This window comes from Rana temporaria, chromosome 4 (assembly GCF_905171775.1).
Source record: "Rana temporaria chromosome 4, aRanTem1.1, whole genome shotgun sequence".
Classification (NCBI taxonomy): domain Eukaryota; kingdom Metazoa; phylum Chordata; class Amphibia; order Anura; family Ranidae; genus Rana; species Rana temporaria.
In genome coordinates, this window is record NC_053492.1 from 197,834,141 (window position 1) to 197,855,080 (window position 20,940).

General features: G+C 45.8%; 1 protein-coding gene across 1 annotated transcript in view; it reads left to right on the forward strand.

The window, feature by feature from the left end:
- LOC120936885 overlaps positions 1–20,940 on the forward strand; it is a 218,120-nt gene that overhangs the window by 171,277 nt on the left and 25,903 nt on the right. Inside the window, exons 48-49 of the mRNA XM_040349651.1 lie at positions 4,723–4,802; positions 19,755–19,930. Of these exons, the coding sequence (XP_040205585.1) occupies positions 4,723–4,802; positions 19,755–19,930 (256 nt within the window). The remainder of the gene's footprint in view (positions 1–4,722; positions 4,803–19,754; positions 19,931–20,940) is intronic.

Genomic DNA, 20,940 nt, shown 5'->3' on the forward strand with positions numbered 1-20,940 from the left:
TTTTTTTACTACTAGTGACTGCGACATTATGGCGGACACTTCGGACAATTTTGACACATTTTTGGGACCATTGTCATTTTCACAGCAAAAAATGCATTTAAAATGTATTGTTTATTGTGAAAATGACAGTTGCAATTTGGGAGTTAACCACAAGGGGGCGCTGATGGGGTTATGTGTTCCCTGAAGTGTGTTTACAACTGTAGGGGGGTGTGGGTGTAGGTGTGACGTCATCGATTGTGTCCCCCTATAAAAGGAATGACACGATCGATGCAGCCGCCACAGTGAAGAACGGGGAAGCCGTGTTTACACACGGCTCCCAGTTCTTCAGCTCCGGGGACCGATCGCGGGTCTCCAGCGGCGATCGGGTCAGCTGGTCCCACGGTCCCGGTCACGGAGCTTCGGACCGGGTTCGCGGGAGTGTGCCGCGGATGCGCGCCCGCGACCCATGGCTGGGTACTAGTACAGGACGTACCTGTACGCACATGTGCCCAACTGTGCCATTCTACCGACGTATATGTGCAGGAGGCGGTCCTTAAGTGGTTAAAGCCCATAAACTGAACTCTATGGCCCAGATTCAGGTACCTTGGGCGTATCTCTGCGGCGGCGTAACGTATCCGATTTACGTTACGCTGCCGCAAGTTTTTCAGGCAAGTTCTTTATTCACAAAGCACTTGCCTGTAAAGTTGCGGCGGCATAGCGTAAATCACCCGGCGGAATTCAAATTCGGCGGGTAGGGGGCGTGTGTCATTAAAATTAAGCGCGTCCCCGCGCCGAACGAACTGCGCATGCGCCGTCTGTCAAATATCCCAGTGTGCATTGCTCCAAATGACGTCGCAAGGAGGTCATTGGTTTCGACGTGAACGTAAATGACGTCCAGCCCCATTCACGGACGACTTACGCAAACGACGTAACTTTTTAAAATTTCGACGCCGGAACGATGGCCATACTTAACATTGGCTGCGCCTCATATAGCAGGGGCAACTTTACGTCGGGAAAAGCCTAACGTAAACGTTGTAACTTTACTGCGTCGGCCGCGCGTACGTTCGGGAATTTGCGTATCTAGCTAATTTGCATACTCGACGGGGAATTCTGACGGAAGCGCCACCTAGCGGGCAAAAAAATAATTGCAGTTTAGATCCGACGGCGTAAGAGACTTACGCCTGTCGGATCTAATGGATATCTATGCGTAACTGATTCTAAGAATCAGTCGCATAGATACGACGGCTCAGATTAGGATTTACGATGGCGTACATGGCGCTGCGCCGTCGTAAGTCCTATGAGAATCTGGGCCTATGTTAGCCTATGTGCCCATGCACACCTGGGCGTATTTTAGTGTTAATGAGCTTTGGAGTTTATTGGCTTTTTTCTGAACACCTGAAATTTGCATTCAAAGTGACGTTTTTTGGCGCAAAAAAATGCAAAACGACGAAAAACTCTCAAAAACGCTGGGGCCAGAGTTTGTTTTGTGTTTTTTTATCCATTGGCAAAAAAAAAGTTACACTGAAAAACGCTGATTTAAGCTATTGCAAGAACGCTAAAAAACGTTGAAAGGCTCCCTGCAAAGCTGCTGGCGTTTTTTTATAGCTTTTTTTAGCTTCAGTGTGCATGGAGCCTTAAGAAGGAGTAGAGGTGCCCATGAACACACACAGCTCAGCTCGGGAGAGTGCCTGAACATGTGCCCCCATAGCACCCAGCTTGCTATGGGGGTACATACAGAAGAGGAGGAGCGGACAGCGCTAAGGAGGTAAGGGACTGCTTTGTGCAAGAGCAGATATATATAAACCTCTTTTTTTTTTTTAGGGAAAAACAGGGAGCCTTGTGTATTTTAATGTACCTTTGTACTGGCTCTGAATTCTCTGGTCGTTTCTTATAAAAAATGTAATAATTAAATAAAATCTTCCCCTGACCTATACCCCCACCCCTATTCCGGTGTGTCAGGGGTTAACACAGCAAAGCGGCTATCAGGAGCGCTTACCAAGATAGCTCAACTATGCCTGCCCTTTCCTGCCAGATCCACCATTCATAAAAGCTTTGCTACAGCTTCTATGAATGACACAAGAGCTCTGAATGGGGGCAGAACTATCAATCATCCACCTGTCCCCCATTCATAGATCTTGTGTCATTCATAAAAACAGTAGTATGACTTCTATGAATGTCGGATCTGGAAGGAAAGTGCAGGCACAGTTGAGCTCTCTTGAGGAAATCTTGTGACATCTCCTTTATTGCATTAACCTCCGCTGCACCAGAAAATTACAGCAGTGGTTACAGGGGTGGGGTGGATGGGCTAAGATCTCTACTAAAGGAGAAGAATCAACACAAAGGACACATCATAAAACCTGTATATTATGTAGCTTGTGCTAATTTTTTATTTTTTGCTAAACTTGGGTTTTAACCTCCCTGGTGGTATTCCCGAGTGTGGCTAGGGGTTACATTTCAGTACCATTAGCGGTAACCCCGAGCCACACTCGGTATTGGATCTCAGGATCCCGGTGCAGGTTACTTACCTTAACAGCGATAAAAAGCTTGAATCACTAGCAGAATTGAGCGATAGTGATTTGTGGGGAAATTCATTTTATTATTATTATATTATTATTTTTTATAATTATTTATAGTTATTTATTATATTATAATTTATGACTGTGTTTCAAATGTTATCATACCCGGGATGGCTACTAGACTCTTGTTTGGACAGATTTAAGTGTGTTATTCCTAAGAATTACAGGCCTACTATATAAAACGCCAAATTTCCATGCAAAACAATTGTACCACTTTGAGACGCAAAAATCGGACATAATCATACCGCCAGGGGGGTTACGAGTAACCTGTGGACATACTATTTTCAGAGCATTTCTTACAAAACATGTGCTTTAAAATAAGTCCTCATTGATTTCTGTAGCAGCAGACTACGTGGGGATATGTATCCCCAAATTTCACAGCAGAAATAGTAAGGTAATTGCAAATTTTTACCAAAAGTGTTATATGTTGAGTATTCCAGTGCTCATGGATCTACTTCTAATGCAATGGGTAATAATCACATACATTCACTATTGCTGCTGGCACAAATGTTTTTTTTTTTTAAATGGCCAAAATTGAAAAACACCTGTAAATGAAATGCTACAGCATTTAGCCACGTTTAGAAGCGTTTGGAGCTTGAAATGCCTCTAAACTCAGCTTCTGAACCCCTTTTTTTTGCGTTCCAAAGGAAGCCTCTAAACTAATTGCATAGAAACGACTATAAATGACCCTGTGTACATGCATGTACAGGTAAGATAACATAGAGGAGAGTTCAGAGGCAAATGAAAAATACTTTTAGCACTCCCTGAGTCCCTTCCACTAGTATAGTAGTACTGACCAACTTGATTCCTACACTGACCACTACACTGACCTACTTGATTCCTACAATGACCACTACACTGACCTACCTCACACTGACTACTACACTGACCTACCTTATCTATACACTGACCTACCTTATCCCTACACTGACCTACCTGATTCTTACACTGACCACTACACTAACCTACCTGATTCCTACACTGATCTACCTCATCCCTACACTGACCACTACACTGACCTACCTGATTCCTACACTGACCACTACACTAACCTACCTGATTCCTATACTGATCTACCTGATCCCTACACTGACCACTACACTGACCTACCTGATTCCTATACTGACCACTACACTGACCACTACACTAAATTACCTGATTCCTACACTGACCTCCCTGATTCTTATACTGACCACTACACTGACCTACCTGAGTTCCATATTGACCACTACACTGACCTACCTGATTTCTGCACTACGCACACCCCCCTACATGAATAGTGTAGATCGGTTGATTTTGCTAACCTCTCTATGGCCTCCATCATAATCTATCGGAGCAGGGCTCTCCCCAGCACCAGGTACTGTTCCCGACACCCAGCCGCTCCTCAGTATCCCCTGCCAAAAGCTTCTCCAATAGTTGTGCACCGCTCCTCCCCTCCATCGTTCTCACACACGGGCCGCCCACACCAGAGGGATCATGGGGGACAGGCTGGACCACAGGAATCCTTGTGCGGGGGGGGGGGAACACAGCACACTTGGGGGGCAGTAATGATTTTGAGCCTCCTCTAAATGTTGCAACCGGGGTGAGAGTACCAGATGCCCCCCCTCCAATGCCACTGCAATCTGGGGGCAAATGCGAGGACAGACTGGCTCCGGGGACAGTGACCTCAATCCGGGGACTGTCTCCGGAAATGTCAGTTTACCAGCAGCAGTGTACATGAGGCCTAAGCTGATCAGTTTTCCCTGAGCAAGGTGAGCTGAGTTGCTGAAAGAATGACCCAATTACTTCTGTGAACTTTTTTTTCAGTTTCTTCCGGTACAGAGGTCAGGGCTTATTTTAAAGCTCATTTCTGCTTGTTAAGAATATATATCCATGTGAATGCCCATAGCTTGGCAGCAGGTTTTTATTAAGCTATCTAAAGACATAACATGGAGGTTGGATGTACAAGTATGTCCTTACTGCTGTAAGCTTTTTCACACAGAAGATCTTGTAAACATTTATAATGCTAGAATATCAGGGGATTGATGAAGATGTACATCTTAATGGCATGTCTCTTTGATTTCTACTTGATTTAATCCAGAGTTTCTATCACTTTCTGACTAATAAGTATTGTTCAGAAAATATCAAAAATTCTAACCACTAATCTCATCTTTATGTTCCCATACAGATTAGGACAGTTCTTACAAATGCTCCAATAGATGTAGATTCTGTATTTGATGATAAAAGCAATACCATGGAGATCCCTATGTAAGTGTAAACTCTTATGTTTCTTGTTTTATTCTGTTTTAAGTATTTTTTTCTGTTTTTGTTCCCCTTGTTTTAAAGTGGAAGTCCACCCTAACACTTAAATTCTCACCCTGCAATCCTTAATGTGAGCTCAGACTTATGCCTCAAAATGAAAACAATACCAGTTTTTATTTTGCAGAATCGAGTGCTGTCACACGACTTCAATTCTACTTCCTTCTGAGCCTAAGGCTGGCCATACACTATTACATTTTGTCATTCAATTTTCTTTAGATTAACCGTCAACTGTGTAGTGCAAGGTCCTACCTGATTGCATACAAATTGAAAGTGTTTAGGTTTGACCTCCTATATGGTTTTGGCAAATCTAAAGGAAAAGTGTACAAGAAAATTGTATAATGTATGGCCAGCCTGAAATTTGCCAGTGGAGTGTAGGGCACATATAAAGTATAGCTGTGCTGGGCTTTGAACGAAGACTAGCACAGGAGAAGGGAACTGTCAGTGTAGCTGGAAGTGCTCTGTGGTCTCAGCTCACAGTCTACAATAATCATAGTACAGGCAACTACACTAAGGGCCTGATTTACTATGCTCTGTGCGCTGCGCTGGTTCATGCGTTAATTAGTACTCCGGGTGGAGGCTTAATTGGGCGCATGAACCAGCGTAGCAGCCGGCGCATTGAAACTAATATGTAAAGCCGCGCCGAACTCCCTATAGAAGTCTATGGGAGAAATCAAAAGTGTTCATTTTAAAGGCTAATCTGCAAGTTTTGTCCTAAAAAGTGTTTGGGGACCTCAGTCCTGCCCCAGGGAACATGTATCAATGCTTTTTTTATTTTTTAAAACGGCAGTTTTTTCGGGAGCAGTGAAATTAATAATTCTTAAAGTGAAACAATAAAAGTGAAATATTCCTTTAAATTTCGTACCTAGGGGGGGTGTAATGTCAGCATGTGAAATAGCGCATTTTTCCCGCACTTAGAACTCCCCCTGCACAAAGTGACATTCAGAAGGAAAAAAGTCATTTAAAAATTCACACGCGGCTATAATGAATTGTCGGCTCTGACAATTCTAAAGGGATTCATTCATAAAACAAACAAAAACATGTGTAGGGGTTCCCCCAAATTAAATTACCAGGCCCTTCAGGTCTGGAATGGATATTAAGGGGAACCCCGCCGTAAAAACCAAAAAAAAAAAAGACGTGCGGTTCCCGGCAAATATCCATTCCAGACCCTTCAGGTCTGGTGTGGATTTTAAGGGGAACTCCACCCCAAATTGAAAAAAAAATGGCGTGGAGTCCCCCTAAAAATCCACACCAGACCCTTATCCGAGCACGTTGACCTGGCCGGCCGCAGAAAAGAGGGGGGGACAGAGTGCGGCCCCCCCTCTCTCCTGAACCGCACCAGGCCACATGCCCTCAACATGGGGAGGATGTCCCCATGTTGATGGGGACAAGGGTCTCATCCCCACAACCCTTGCCCGGTGGTTGTGGGGGTATGCGGGCGGGAGGTTTATCAGAATCTGGAAGACCCCTTTAACAAAGGGGACCCCCAGATCCTGACCCCCCCCCTGTGTGAAATGGTAATGGGGTACATTGTACCTCTACCATTTCACCCCAAAAAAAATGTCAAAGTGTTAAAAATGACAGTAGCCGGTTTTTGACAAATCTTTTAATAAAATCTTCTTTTCTTCTTTCCTTCGGGTTTCTTCCGCTGCTTCTTTCTTCTCGTCCACATCTTGCCCGACGTCTTCTTCTATCTTCTCCGTCCGTCCTTCAGCCTTCTGGTCCCGCATCTTGCCCGTTGTCTTGTCCTGTCTTCTTCTCCGTCCGCCTCCTCGTCCGCATCTTGGGTCTTCTGCGGTGTTCTTCTCGTCCCCGGACCCAGCGTTTGAATTTGATTTGGCCGCCGTTTTCCCGCTCCTGGGACCCGCCCCCCTCTGACGCCACAAGTAAACTCCTTAGAAGGTCATGTGCGTCAGAGGGGGGCGGGGTCGCAGAGCGTCACACAGCGGGGGAATTCAATTTCAATCGCGCCGCCCGGAGAAGAAGTTCCCGCCGTGTCACACTCATGTGACCCCGCCCCCCTCTGACGCCACAAGTAAACTCCTTAGAAGGTCATGTGCGTCAGAGGGGGGCGGGGTCGCAGAGCGTCACACAGCGGGGGAATTCAATTTCAATCGCGCCGCCCGGAGAAGAAGTTCCCGCCGTGTCACACTCATGTGACCCCGCCCCCCTCTGACGCACATGACCTTCTAAGGAGTTTACTTGTGGCGTCAGAGGGGGGCGGGTCCCAGGAGCGGGAAAACGGCGGCCAAATCAAATTCAAACGCTGGGTCCGGGGACGAGAAGAACACCGCAGAAGACCCAAGATGCGGACGAGGAGGCGGACGGAGAAGAAGACAGGACAAGACAACGGGCAAGATGCGGGACCAGAAGGCTGAAGGACGGACGGAGAAGATAGAAGAACACGTCGGGCAAGATGTGGACGAGAAGAAAGAAGCAGCGGAAGAAACCCGAAGGAAAGAAGAAAAGAAGATTTTATTAAAAGATTTGTCAAAAACCGGCTACTGTCATTTTTAACACTTTGACATTTTTTTTGGGGTGAAATGGTAGAGGTACAATGTACCCCATTACCATTTCACATAGGGGGGGGGGCAGGATCTGGGGGTCCCCTTTGTTAAAGGGGTCTTCCAGATTCTGATAAGCCCCCCGCCCGCATACCCCCACAACCACCGGGCAAGGGTTGTGGGGATGAGACCCTTGTCCCCATCAACATGGGGACATCCTCCCCATGTTGAGGGCATGTGGCCTGGTGCGGTTCAGGAGAGGGGGGGGGCCGCACTCTGTCCCCCCCTCTTTTCTGCGGCCGGCCAGGTCAACGTGCTCGGATAAGGGTCTGGTGTGGATTTTTAGGGGGACTCCACGCCATTTTTTTTTTCAATTTGGGGTGGAGTTCCCCTTAAAATCCACACCAGACCTGAAGGGTCTGGTATGGATATTTGGGGGGACCCCACGCCATTTTTTGGGGTTTTTTTTACGGCGGGGTTCCCCTTAATATCCATTCCAGACCTGAAGGGCCTGGTAATTTAATTTGGAGGGACCCCCTTTTTTTTTTTTTTTTTTTTAATGAGCAATGACTCTATTCTTTATAGCCATGAGTACTTTAACCACTTGCCCACCGGGTTAATTCTGGCACTTCTCTCCTTCATGTGAAAATCACAATTTTTTGGCTAGAAAATTAATCAGAACCCCCAAACATTATATATTTTTTTTTAGCAGACATCCTAGGGAATAAAATGGCAGTCATTGCAATACTTTTTGTCACACCGTATTTGCGCAGCGGTCTTACAAGCGCACTTTTTTTGGATAAAAATCACTTTTTTGAATTAAAAAATAAGACAACAATACATTTTGCCCAATTTTTTTATATATTGTGAAAGATAATGTTACGCCGAGTAAAATGATACCCAACATGTCACGCTTAAAAATTGCGCCCGCTCGTGGCATGGCATCAAACTTTTACCCTTTAAAAATCTCGATAGGCGACGTTTAAAAAATTCTACAGGTTGCATTTTTTGAGTTGCAGAGTAGGTCTAGGGCTAGAATTATTGCTCTCACTCTAACGATCGCGGCGATACCTCACTTGTGTGGTTTGAATACCGTTTTCATATGCGGGCGCTACTCGCGTATGCGTTTGCTTCTGTGCGCGAGCTCGTCGGGACGGGGCGCTTTAAAAATTTTTTTGGGGGTTTTCTTATTTATTTTTATTTAGTTTTATAATGTTTTACACTGAAATAAAAAAATAAAAAAAAAATGATCAGTTTTCTTCCTATTACAAGGAATGTAAACATCCCTTGTAATAGGACTAGTGTGTGACAGGTCCTCTTTATGGAGAGAGGCGGGGTCAATAAGGCTGGAAAGCATGGTATTGAAAAAAAAAATAAAAGTTCTCATGCTTTCAGCTGCAATCATGTTCGTTCACCACAGTGGTGTAGTGTATAGCACTTTGACCTAGCAGCAAAAGAGTCGTTGGTTCGAATCCCGCCCGTGACAGCATCTGCATGGAGTTTGCATGTTCTCCCTGTGCCTGCGTGGGTTTCCTCCCACAATATAAAAACACGCTGTAAATCGGTTCCGGTCTAAATAAGCCCTAATATGCAGTAGTATATTAAGGTTTGGTTCTGCCCTAGGCCTGACTACATATCTGCACCTCCTAATAGAAAAATGACCCACCCCTTCCTGTCAAGGTCACACCCTGTTTTTGTATAACCCCGCCCAGTAATTTTCAGGGGACCCACACACTAGTTCTGGGGGGGCACTGGATTCCCTTAACCACTTCCATACCAGGCACTTACGCACCTTCCCGCCAAGCCAATTTTCAGCTTTCAACACTGTCGCACTTTGAATGGCAATTGCGCGGTCATACAACACTGTACCCAAACAAAATTGGCGTCCTTTTTTCCCCACAAATAGAGCTTTCTTTTGTTGTTATTTGATCACCTCTGCGTTTTTTTTTTTGCGCAACAACTAAAAAAAGACTGCAAATTTTGAAACAAAAAAACCTTTTTCTTTTTTTAGGTTAATTTTTTTGTAAATAAGTTTTTCTCTTTCAATTACGGGCACTGATATGGCGGCACTGATGGGCACCGATGAGATGGCACTGATGGACATCGATGAGGTAGTACTGACGGCACAGATGAGGTGGCATTGATTGGCGGCGCTGCTATGCGGCACTGATGGGCACTCATAGGCGGCACTGATGGGCACTCATGGGCGGCACAGATGGGCGGCACTTATGGGTGGCACTGATGGATACTTATGGGCGGCACTTATGGGTGGCACTGATGGATACTTATGGGTGGCACAGGTGGGCACTGATAGGTGGGCACTGTGCATGGATGGGCACTGTGGGGTGGCACTGATGGACACTGTGGGGTGGCACTGATTTTCCCAGTCAGTGCCCATTTGTGGGCACTGATTGGCATCTTTTTTCTTATTTTTTATTGCTTTTTGTTTTTTTGTTCTATATTTTTTTTGTTTTTGCACACCCTGGTGGTCCAGGGTGGGCATCCCTGGTGGTCCAGTGTGGTGATCCGAGGGGGGGCTGCGCTGATAAACAATCAGCGCGAACGCCCCCTGTCAGGAGAGCCGCCGATCGGCTCTCCTATACTCGCGTCTGTCAGACGCGAGTGAGGAAGAGCCATCGATGGCTCTTCCTGTTTACATCGTGATCAGCCGTGATTGGACACGGCTGATCACGTGGTAAAGAGTCTCCGTCTCCGTGAGAGACTCTTTACTGAGATCAGACTGACACCCCGCATCACCGATCGCCGCACTGCGTGCCCCCACAGGCGCGTGCGGCATGAAATCCTGCAGGACGTCCTGTCAGGATTGTGTAACCACTTCCCGGACGTAAATCGGCCATAGGCTGGGCGGGAAGTGGTTAATTTGCATAGTTTTTCTCTCACTTCCTGTTTGGCTATGGGGCAGGAAGTGAAGGCAAATCTCCCCAATTGGACACAGATAATACAAAATAAACTGACAGGGCCTATAACACTCCCTCACTCTATCCAAAATTAAAGAAAATAAAACTTGTTGATTATAGTTCTTGTCAGGGGCAGACTGACCATTGAGTCACTCGGGCACTGCCCAAGGGCCCCATGCCACTAGGGGGCCCCATCCGGGTTGCCAGGCTCAGTAAAACCAGGGACAGTATGTAAAAATCTGTGTTTTTTTAGATCTGTCCCTGATATGTCCGAAAATGACATGCTTTTAATGTGAATATCCCAAGATTTTAGCTGCCCGCCTCTGCACTACCTCCTGGCGTGGTGGTCATCTGTAAGCCAGAGGGGCCCCATAATCTTCTATTGCCCAGGGGCCACATGAGTTGTCAGTCCGCCCCTGGTTCTAGTTTAAGCACAAATTTCATAGAGTTTTATTGAGAGCCCCAAAAAATATAACCATGCCAAAAGGCCAGGATAGAGCGTTGCTAATATGTAGGAATGTGTGCGTTAGAGCACCCCACCCAATGTTAACTAAAAAATTATTAATTTGCAAATAAGTATTATCTGCTCATTTTTTGGGGATGTCTGCACCCCTGATAGTGACAACATTTGTGAGGTGTCTTCACCCTTTCTAATTCATTCACTTCCTGTCACATAGCCAAACAGGAAGTGAGGGTAAAACCTTACTAATATCTTTTCTTGGGGACACAGAGATCAAGCTAAATAGTTTCCCATTATGTAAATTGCACTCTAGCATTTTGCTGTGTACACCCCAAATTATTAGGGATCTTGGACTTTGGGGTCCATTGACTAAAGGCAAATCCACTTTGCACTACAAGTGCAAAGCAAGGAAGAAAGAAAACAAAACAACTTTGCTTCTACAGGATTGGATGTTAAAACCATCAGTGCTTCCTCTCTGATTTTCAGCAACTATGCTTGTACTGCAGAGTGGCTTTGCCTTTACTAAACCCCAAACTAAATAATCATTTGGGGCAGGGATCCTCAAACTACGGCCCTCCAGCTGTTTTAGAACTACACATCCCATGAGGCCTTGTAATGCACTGACATTCACAGACATGACTAGGCATGATGGGAATTGTAGTTCCTGAACAACTGGAGGGCCGTAGTTTGAAGACCCATGATTTGGGGTGTACACAGCAGTGCTGGAGTGCAATTTGCTTAATGGGGACACTAGTTAGATTGACCTGTGTCCCCAAGAAATGACACTGGTAGGGTTTTAACCTCACTTCCTGTTCAGCTGTGTGACAGGAAGTGAAGCCAATTTTAAGAAAAGGGACACAAAGCTCAACACAAAAATAAAAAAACACAAAGCAGGGGTTCTAACACTCACTTGGCTTCCCTCAAACACCCACAATTTGAATAGGATTGCCTTGCGCTAGATTTAAGCACAGTGCTGTAAATCAGCACGTCAAGCCTGTCCACCAATAGCAAACCCCCCCCACAGGCCATGTTTGCAGGTTTTCCTTCATCTTGCACATGTGCTTTAAAATACAGTCTGGACAGCAATTCTTGATAAGAGAAATCCCCAAAACATGTCCTGTCGGGGGTACTTGAGGGCTGAGGACCACTGCAGAATAAATAAAATACTTACCAGTTTTTGTCTTTAAAGTCAGGGAGAATAAACATGGCAAACATTTCATGATTACACACCAGGAAAGAAGCTTAGACAAAAATCACACATAATTTGTTAGGCCCAAACCTAGTTCAGCTGCAGCTGTCAACATATGTAGCATGAAAAAGTAACAAAAGACAAAAACTTAACAATTTTAAAGTAATTTTTATTGGTCAACAAAACAAGGAAAGCAAAAAAAGACAAACAAACAAAAATACATTTCAAAATTCTAAATAACCATAGCTTTACACATTTTTCATAAAATAAGGCCACATAGACAAATACATCAAAGTGAACATCATTTAAAAATAAACCAAAACCATTGGCAAAATAAAACAAAACCCATGCAACAAACCACATTTGTGTTTAGCAACAGCATTTCTGCCAGCCTGCCCCTTCTGAGGGCAGCTGAGGACTGATCGATCCAAGCTTTTTATAACAGTGCTAGTAATGAAGCAATTGAAATCACATGAACAAATTGCAGTCTCTAGTTTGGGTGAGCTTGTAATTGGGCACACCTGCAATTAATCCAAACCACGCTCTATGAGCATCCAATGAGTGTTTTTCACCTTTTAAAAAGAAAGGATATTTTTTTTCTAAGTGTTTGAGCATGCTCAGTTCATCACACATGTAGGAACCAAGCTGCAATGGAATGAGAGCTTTTTTTGTTTTGTTTCCCCTGATCTGATGCTTTCCAGCCTGAAGGGGAGGTGTTAAAGACAGAAGTAAACACGCACATTTAATAATCTATTTGTGTGAAAAAAAAGGTTGCCAATTTTGTTTGGGAGCCACGTCGCACGACTGCGCAATTGTCAGTTAAAGCGACGCCGTGCCGAATCACAAAAACTTGCCCGGTCATTGACCAGAAATATGGTCCGGGCTCAAGTGGTTAAAAATTAACAAAACACAAAAGTGAGCCCAATTTTTGGGGATAATGTGAAAGATGATGTTACACTGAGTAAATAGATACCTTACATGTCACGCTTTACTATTGGAAACACTCCTGCAATGGGGCCAAAATGAATTCCGTGAATATCCCCATAGGCGACCTTTTTCTTTTTTTTCCAGGTTACCAGTTTATAGTTACAAAGAAGGTCTAGTGGTAAAAGTATTGCTCTCGCTCTAACGCACGCGTCAATACCTCACATGTGTGGTTTGAACAATGTTTATATATGTGGGCGGGACTTGCGTAAGTCCCGCCCACATATGTAAAAATTATTTTTACTTTTTGCTATAATAAATATCCCCAAAAATATATATTGAAAAAACTAAAAAACCCCTCAGTTTAGGCCGATACGTATTCTACATCTTTTTGGTTCCAAAAAATCGCAAATAGCGTTTAGTGTTTGGTTTTTGCAAAAGTTATAGCGTCTACAAATTTTTTTTTTGTTGTTTTAACTAGTTATTGGGGCGATCAGCGATTTTTATCGGTACTGCGACATTATGGCGGACACATCGAACACTTTTTTGGAACCATTGGCATTTTTCTAGCGATCAGTGCTGTAAAAAATGCATTGCTTACTCAAAAAATGCCACTGGCAGGGAAGGGGTTAACACTAGGTGCGAGGGAGGGGTTAAATATGTTCCCTGGGTGTGTTCTAACTGTAGGGGGGGGGGGACTGACATGTGTAAATGACAGATCGCTGTTCATGAAGGGGAACTCCAGACCCCCCCAAAAAAAAAATAAGGTGGGTTCCCTCCAGGTGCATACCAGGCTCTTAGGCTTGGTCTGGAACATAAGGGGTTAAACCCGCGCAAAAAAAAATAGCGCGGGGGTCACCCCCAAGATCCAAACCAAGCACTTATCCCAGGCACGCAGTCTGGTCAGACAGGAATGGGGGTGGGGACGAGCGAGCGCCCCCCTCCCTCCTGAGCCATACCAGACCACATGCCCTCAACATGGGGGAGTGTGTGCTGTGGGGGAGGGGGGCACTGCCCCCCCACCCCAAAGCACTCTTGCCCCCATGTCGATAGGGACAAGAGCCTCTTCCCGACAACCCTGGCCGTTGGTTGTCGGGGTATGCGGGCGGAGAGCTTATCAGAATCTGAGAGACCCCTTTAATAAAGGGGTCCCCAGATTCCGGCCCCCCACCCTATGTGAATGAGTATGGGGTACATCGTACCTCTACCCATTCACATGGGGGAAATGTAAAGTAAAAAAAACACCACACAGAATAAAATATTTTATTAATCTGCTCCGGAGCCCCCCCTTTCTTCTTTAGCTCTCTTAGAAGGGGGGGTTTCTTCTCTCCCGATCTTCCGCCGGGACCCTGGGCTTCGGTGATTTCTGCCGGGGGAGGGCGCCATCCCTCGGTCCTCTCCGGAGCCTTCCGCCGGATGCCCCCACCCCATTTAAGCTCTTTTTCATTAGGGAGGGGCATCCGGACTTCGGGGTCTTCTGCCGGGGGATGGCGCCTATCCCCCGGTCTTTCCGGTGCCTTCCGCCAGGGTTCCGGTCTTCCTGGTCTTCTGCCGGGGGTGCGCCAACTCCCCGGTCTTTTCTCTTCTGTCTTCTCTGCTCCCTCTTCTGCCTGGCTCCCCCGCGGAGCCAGGGCTTTCTTCCGTCTTCTTTCTTCTCTCTTCCTTCTTCTGCCTGTCTCCTCCGGGAGCCCAGGGCTTGTCTCCGCTGTCTTCTTCCTTCTCTTCCATTCGATGTTGACACGACGAGGTTCCGCGCTGACATGCCGTGTCAGCGGCGGGCATGGACTTATATAGGGTAATGCCACCATGTGACCTCAACCCATGTGACATCACATTCCCTGGGCATGATGGGAATGTGATGTCACATGGGTTGAGGTCACATGGTGGCATTGCCCTATATAAGTCCATGCCCACTGCTCAGACGGCATTCCAGCGCCGGACCTCGTCGTGTCAACATCCAATGGAAGAGAAGCAAGAAGACAGCGGAGACAAGCCCTGTGCTCCCGGAGGAGACAGGCAGAAGAAGGAAGAGAGAAGAAAGAAGACGGAAGAAAGCCCTGGCTCCGCGGGGGAGCCAGGCAGAAGAGGGAGCAGAGAAGACAGAAGAGAAAAGACCTGGGAGTTGGCGCACCCCCGGCAGAAGACCAGGAAGACCGGAACCCTGGCGGAAGGCACCGGAAAGACCGGGGGATAGGCGCCATCCCCCGGCAGAAGACCCCGAAGTCCGGATGCCCCTCCCTAATGAAAAAGAGCTTAAATGGGGTGGGGGCATCCGGCGGAAGGCTCCGGAGAGGACCGAGGGATGGCGCCCTCCCCCGGCAGAAATCACCGAAGCCCAGGGTCCCGGCGGAAGATCGGGAGAGAAGAAACCCCCCCTTCTAAGAGAGCTAAAGAAGAAAGGGGGGGCTCCGGAGCAGATTAATAAAATATTTTATTCTGTGTGGTGTGTTTTTTTTTACTTTACATTTCCCCCATGTGAATGGGTAGAGGTACGATGTACCCCATACTCATTCACATAGGGTGGGGGGCCAGCATCTGGGGACCCCCTTATTAAAGGGAGCTCGCAGATTCCGATTAGCCCCGCCCGCATACCCCGACAACCAATGGCAAGGGTTGTCGGGAAGAGGCTCTTGTCCCTATCGACATGGGGGCAAGAGTGCTGTGGGGTGGGGGGGCAGTGCCCCCCTCCCCCACAGCACACACTCCCCCATGTTGAGGGCATGCGGTCTGGTACGGCTCAGGAGGGGGGGGGGGCGCTCGCTCGTCCCCTCCCCCATTCCTGTCCGGGCCAGACTGCATGCTTGGGATGAGGGCTTGGTTTGGATCTGGGGGGGACCCCCGCGCCGAATCGGCGCGGGTTTAACCCCTCACGTTCCGGACCAAGCCTAAGAGCCTAATGTAGCCCTGAAGGGGGACCCGCGCCGATTTCAAGTTTGAAATTTGGCGCCGAGTTCCCCTTCAGGGCTGAAAACAGCTCGGAGATTCCCGTGCGCCGCGTCACGCAGCGCAATCACGGGTACGCCGCTTGGTATTTACCAAGATTTTCACGGCGTACTGACAAGGCGCACGGGAATCCCTGACTTTTCTCTCTGCGCATGCCCAGTATGCAAATGAACCTCCCGAGGTTCAGGCGCACTGTGCAAGCGTACGGGGATCTGTTTTCAAAAAACACTTTCCCTTTCAATTCGGCCCGCCAAACACATTCAAACACATGTCACTTCACTTCCCCTGCATCCCCCCACCTCCCCCCCTAATAAACTCCCGCCCAAACCCCCGCAATTTACAGTTTAATGTGCCGTGCGCCAGGTCTGTACTGGTGCACAATGCACCCTCTCCTGGGCGCACGGAGCACATTAGTAACTAGGGAAATACACTGCACTAGCAGCGTATTTCTTTAGTAAATGGCCAAACGGCTGCTACTCCTGCTTTTACTCCATGAGTCATGGAGTAAAGGCTTGGTAAATCAGGCCCTAAGTCTCTGTTTCCACTAGTATGACTTGTCATGCGATTTTGGACACAAAGTTACATGTGCGACAAATTGTCGCTCCTTTTTTGTTTATAGTGCAAAAAATAAAAACCGTAGAGGTGATCAAATACCACCAAAAGAAAGCTCTATTTGTCTGTGTCAATGGACGCAGCAGCAGGACTCGGGAGCACGCCTGCACGATTGCCCCCATGGAATGCGGCTCTTGCACAGAGATGGTAAGTATGACATGTTTTTTTTTTTTTTTTTAAACAAACCTTTACAATCAATTTAAGGTAGATATTGAGGCAAAAAACATATTTCTTATTTTATTTTCAATAAATACGTGACTCAAGGACAGGACTCAGGGGCAGGAAATTTGAATTGGTGGCACACACACATGAAATTGACTCTCACGGTGACACTGACAGCAGTGTGCAGAAGCACAGATCACTGACAAATTCCCTCCTGAGTCACAGTGACAGTCTCTCTCTATGCCAGGTAGTCCCATCAGTCCACTCCAGTCCAAACAGCACTGACAGTCATGCTCCCGGCTTGCATTGCTCCTATCCCGCAGATCCGCACACGAGGCTCCCGCCATCACACAAAATGCTCAGGCACCCCCTCCACCAGACCTACCCCTGCCGGTACCATCTAAACACACTGTGGCAGGCACTTGGGTGGTCTCAGCCGACTCCGACCCCGAGCTACGCATGCACAGTTCCGAGCCATTTGTCACGGCCATATTTTTTACTGCCAACCTTTTCCTCTTAACTGGCATTTACTGGCAGAAGAAAAGTGCGCGTTTTTTACTAGCCATTGGTTGTCGGGGTCTGCGGACGGGGAGCTTATCGAAACAAGGGAGCCCCCAAATCCCGGCCCCCCACCCTATGTGAATATGTGTGGGGTACATTGTACCCATTCACCTAAAAAAAAGTGTCAAAAATAAACACATTATACAGGTTTTTAAAGTTATTTATTAAAGCAGCTCTGGCGTCGCTTAAATTTTCTTCTTCCCTCTCCGGCTCTTCTCTGCTCTCCGCTGATGTCTTCTAGCCCTCTCCAGTTCTTCTCCCTCTATTTTTCTTCCGATGTTGACTCAATGCTTTCTCCTGCTCTAATGCTGGGTGTGCCACTACTTATATTGGCATGGGGCTGGGTCACGCCAGGTGACTTCATCCAGAGGCCCCACCCCTTATGATGTCAACGCCCAGGGAATGATGGGGAAATGATGGCATAAGGGGTGTGGGGCCCACCCCATGCCAATATAAGTAGTGGCTCACCCAGCATTAGATCGGAAATTTTCAGTCTTTTTTTTTGGGGGGGGGGGGGGACCCCCAGAAGTTAGAAAATTATTAAAAATTCACATGGTTACAGTGTAGCATGACCGCACAATTGTCATTCAAATTAGAACAACCTGAAAGATGAAAAATGGCCTGAGCAGGAAGGGGGTGAAAGTCCCCTGTATTGAGGTGGTTAAAGTTTAAACCTATATATTAAATGGGTTGTAAAGGTTTTTTTTTTTTTTTTAATTAACAAACATGTAATACTTACCTCCACTGTGCAGCTCATATTGCAGAGTGGCCCCGATCCTCGTCTTCTGGGGTCCCTCTGTGGCTGTCTCGGCTCTGCCCCGCAAGAGCTAACCCCCCCTGGGAAGCTCTCTCCCAGTGGGGGTTAGCTTGCAGGCGCGCTCCTGTGATACAGTTGGCGGCTATGTATCACTCGCCCCCTGTGGTTGCAGGGAAAAAATTCACGCTTTCTATGGCCTACGTAAGAATGATACTAGTAAGAGATAAATGACTTGATTTTACTGGATGGGGTATGAATTGGATTACCAATATTCTCACAATACCCCTTTCAAATGCCTCCTAAGTACACTGTAGAAACCACTCTTGCAGCACATTTGCTACAAGAGACTGGTCTCCTGTATCCATGGGTCTGTTATATCACATACATGTATAATTAAGTAATGCAAAAATATGTTGTGAGAGTGATGTCTACAATAAACTCAGAATGCTGTTAACATGACATGGGCCATATATACTCAATATACCATATACAGAAGTGGAATGTGGAGCTTTCACAAAATGGATTTGTTGCTTGTTTCTTATAATATAACTGCAGGATATTATCCTAATGCCGCGTTCACACAGTCGTTTTTTGTGATGAAAAAAAACGTCATTTTTAAAAACGTCATTTAAAATGACCGTGTGTGGGGAAAACGTTGTTATATGTCTTCTGAAAAACGACAAAATTTTTTTTTCGAACATGCTTCAATTTTTTATGTCGTTTTTGAAAACGCAGTTTTTTGTGTCATTTAAAATTATAGCGTGTGGGTAAAACGACGTTTAAAACAACGTTTTTAAACCCACGCATGCTCAGAAGCAAGTTATGACGCGAGCTTGAATGGAACAGAGTGCCGTCGTACGTGCTGAACGTAACCGCGCTTTGCTAGAGCATTTTGAAAAAACGATGGTGTGTAGGCAACGTCGTTTTTTAAAATGAAGTTCGAAAAACGTTGTTTTGTTTCATGAGAAAAAACTTTGTTTTATTTCATCACAAAAAACGACCGTGTGTACGCGGCATAAGTGTGGCTGAAGAAAACAAAAAATTAAGTCTGATCATAAACAGGCAAATTTTTTCTAAAGATTTAAGGAAATCAATTAAAGTTGTTTATTAAAATGGTCCAAATAAATAGATGAGAAATTTGTGGGACTAGTTCAATCGTGTTTTCTTTTTCTTTGTGCTTTAAAAAGCAGCATATATCTTGTAGACTGTAACTCCCCTGCACTCTGCATGATAATTTGTAAAAAGAGCATTTCTCAGAAAGTGACACTGAACATCTTCAGGAAAAAATTGTTCAACAAGTTAGAGGATCATTTTTACCAGCATAAGTATTTTTATATACAGAAAGTTTCCACTGTTATCAGTATACATTGTATACATTGTACTACAGGAGAATCAGGACGCTCACTATGTTGCAGATAGAGAAAGGAGCTGTGTGTTAGTGGGCAACCTGACTCTCCTGTAGTCCAAGGGAGGGGGCGAGCACGACACTCCACACCAGGGAGAAAGCCTTGCATTACTGTGTGGAGTTACAGACAGAAGAACAGGAAGTGAGGATTTCTCAGAAGAAATAAGGACAAAAAGCAAAATCAAAGGATGAGGTAAGTGAAGGAGGACTGCACCAAGGTAAAGGAAGCTATTTAGGAAAATAAAATTGTACCTTTACAACCCCTTTAACTCTGTTTCAGTCAGTGCAGCAGCTTCAAGTAATTTGGTGTCTACATTACTAGATGTATTAAATTGCTGCTTTGACATGTTACATGTTGTTGTTTCTATACACAAACATTTAGATGTGAATGCTAGAATTTCATTTTTAGTAATTATGTTTACATTTTTATGGTTTGATTATTTTGTATTCTTCTTATTCTTTTTAGGAATATTAGTAATATTACTTGGACTGCAAATTTCACAGCACGGTTTACATATATAGCAAATATCACAGTAATTGATTTCTTAAATGTTGAATTGGAGGATTATATTAAGAAAAATAATCAAACAAGTAAACGTTCAACAGCGCTTACAATAGCTGATGTCATAAGCGGTGACAATTGTAAGTGTTTACCATCCTTTACTATTACTAAAAAGATACATTTCTAGAATTTGGTTTGCTTTAGCCAACTAAATAAATATGTAGATTGATTTGTGCTATCACCCAAGGCTAAATTCTCTCTAAGTATGTGGAGTATTTTGATTAATGTCTGGAGAGTACTTTTTATTAAGGTCCACAGCACTCAAAAATCGAAAAATCTACTTTGTTGGAGCTAGGTTTGAGAAAACAAGTCATATCATATACTACAACAGGGCCATCTTAATAGCATTATGGGCAAAGTAATGCTATGGGGCCCCTACAAGGTTGCCCCAATTTACGCACCACTCTCAAGAATGAAAGTACAATATATCTAATTTACAGATAATTAATAATTCAGCGTGTCACTTGCCACTGTCACCCGTCACCAGGTTCAGCATGTCACTTGCCATTGTCACCTGTCACCAAATTCAGCATGTCAATTGCCACCCATCCCCTACCGCCAGATTCCGCCTGTCACTTGCCATTGTCACCTGTCAACAGATTCAGCGTGTCACTTGCCATTATCACCTGCCACCAGATTCAGTGTGTCACTTGCCATCGTCACTTGTCACCAGATTTAGCATGTCACTTACCATCCATCTCGTCACCAGATTCAGTGTGTCACTTGCCACGGGAGAAGGAGAGAGCGAGGGAGGAGAGAAAGAGGGGGAAGAAGGAAGGGGTAAGAAGGAAGGGGGAGAGAAGGAAGGCATGGAAAAGGTAGAGGGGAGAGAAGGAAGATGGGGGATAAGGAGGGGGGAGAAGGAAGGGGGGGAGAGAAGGAGGGGGAGAGAAGGAAGAGGGGAGAGAAGGAAGGGGGAGAGGGGAGAAGGAAGAGGGGGAGAAGGAGGGGGAGAGAGAAGTGGGGGTCTGGTCACAGTGCTCACTCACTTAAATGGTCCCCAGGGGCTCTCAGTTAGTGATTTCTCTCAATGTGGTTTGGCTCCTTAATCTTCCCGCCCCCACATTCCCTTTACAGACGTAGCAGCACA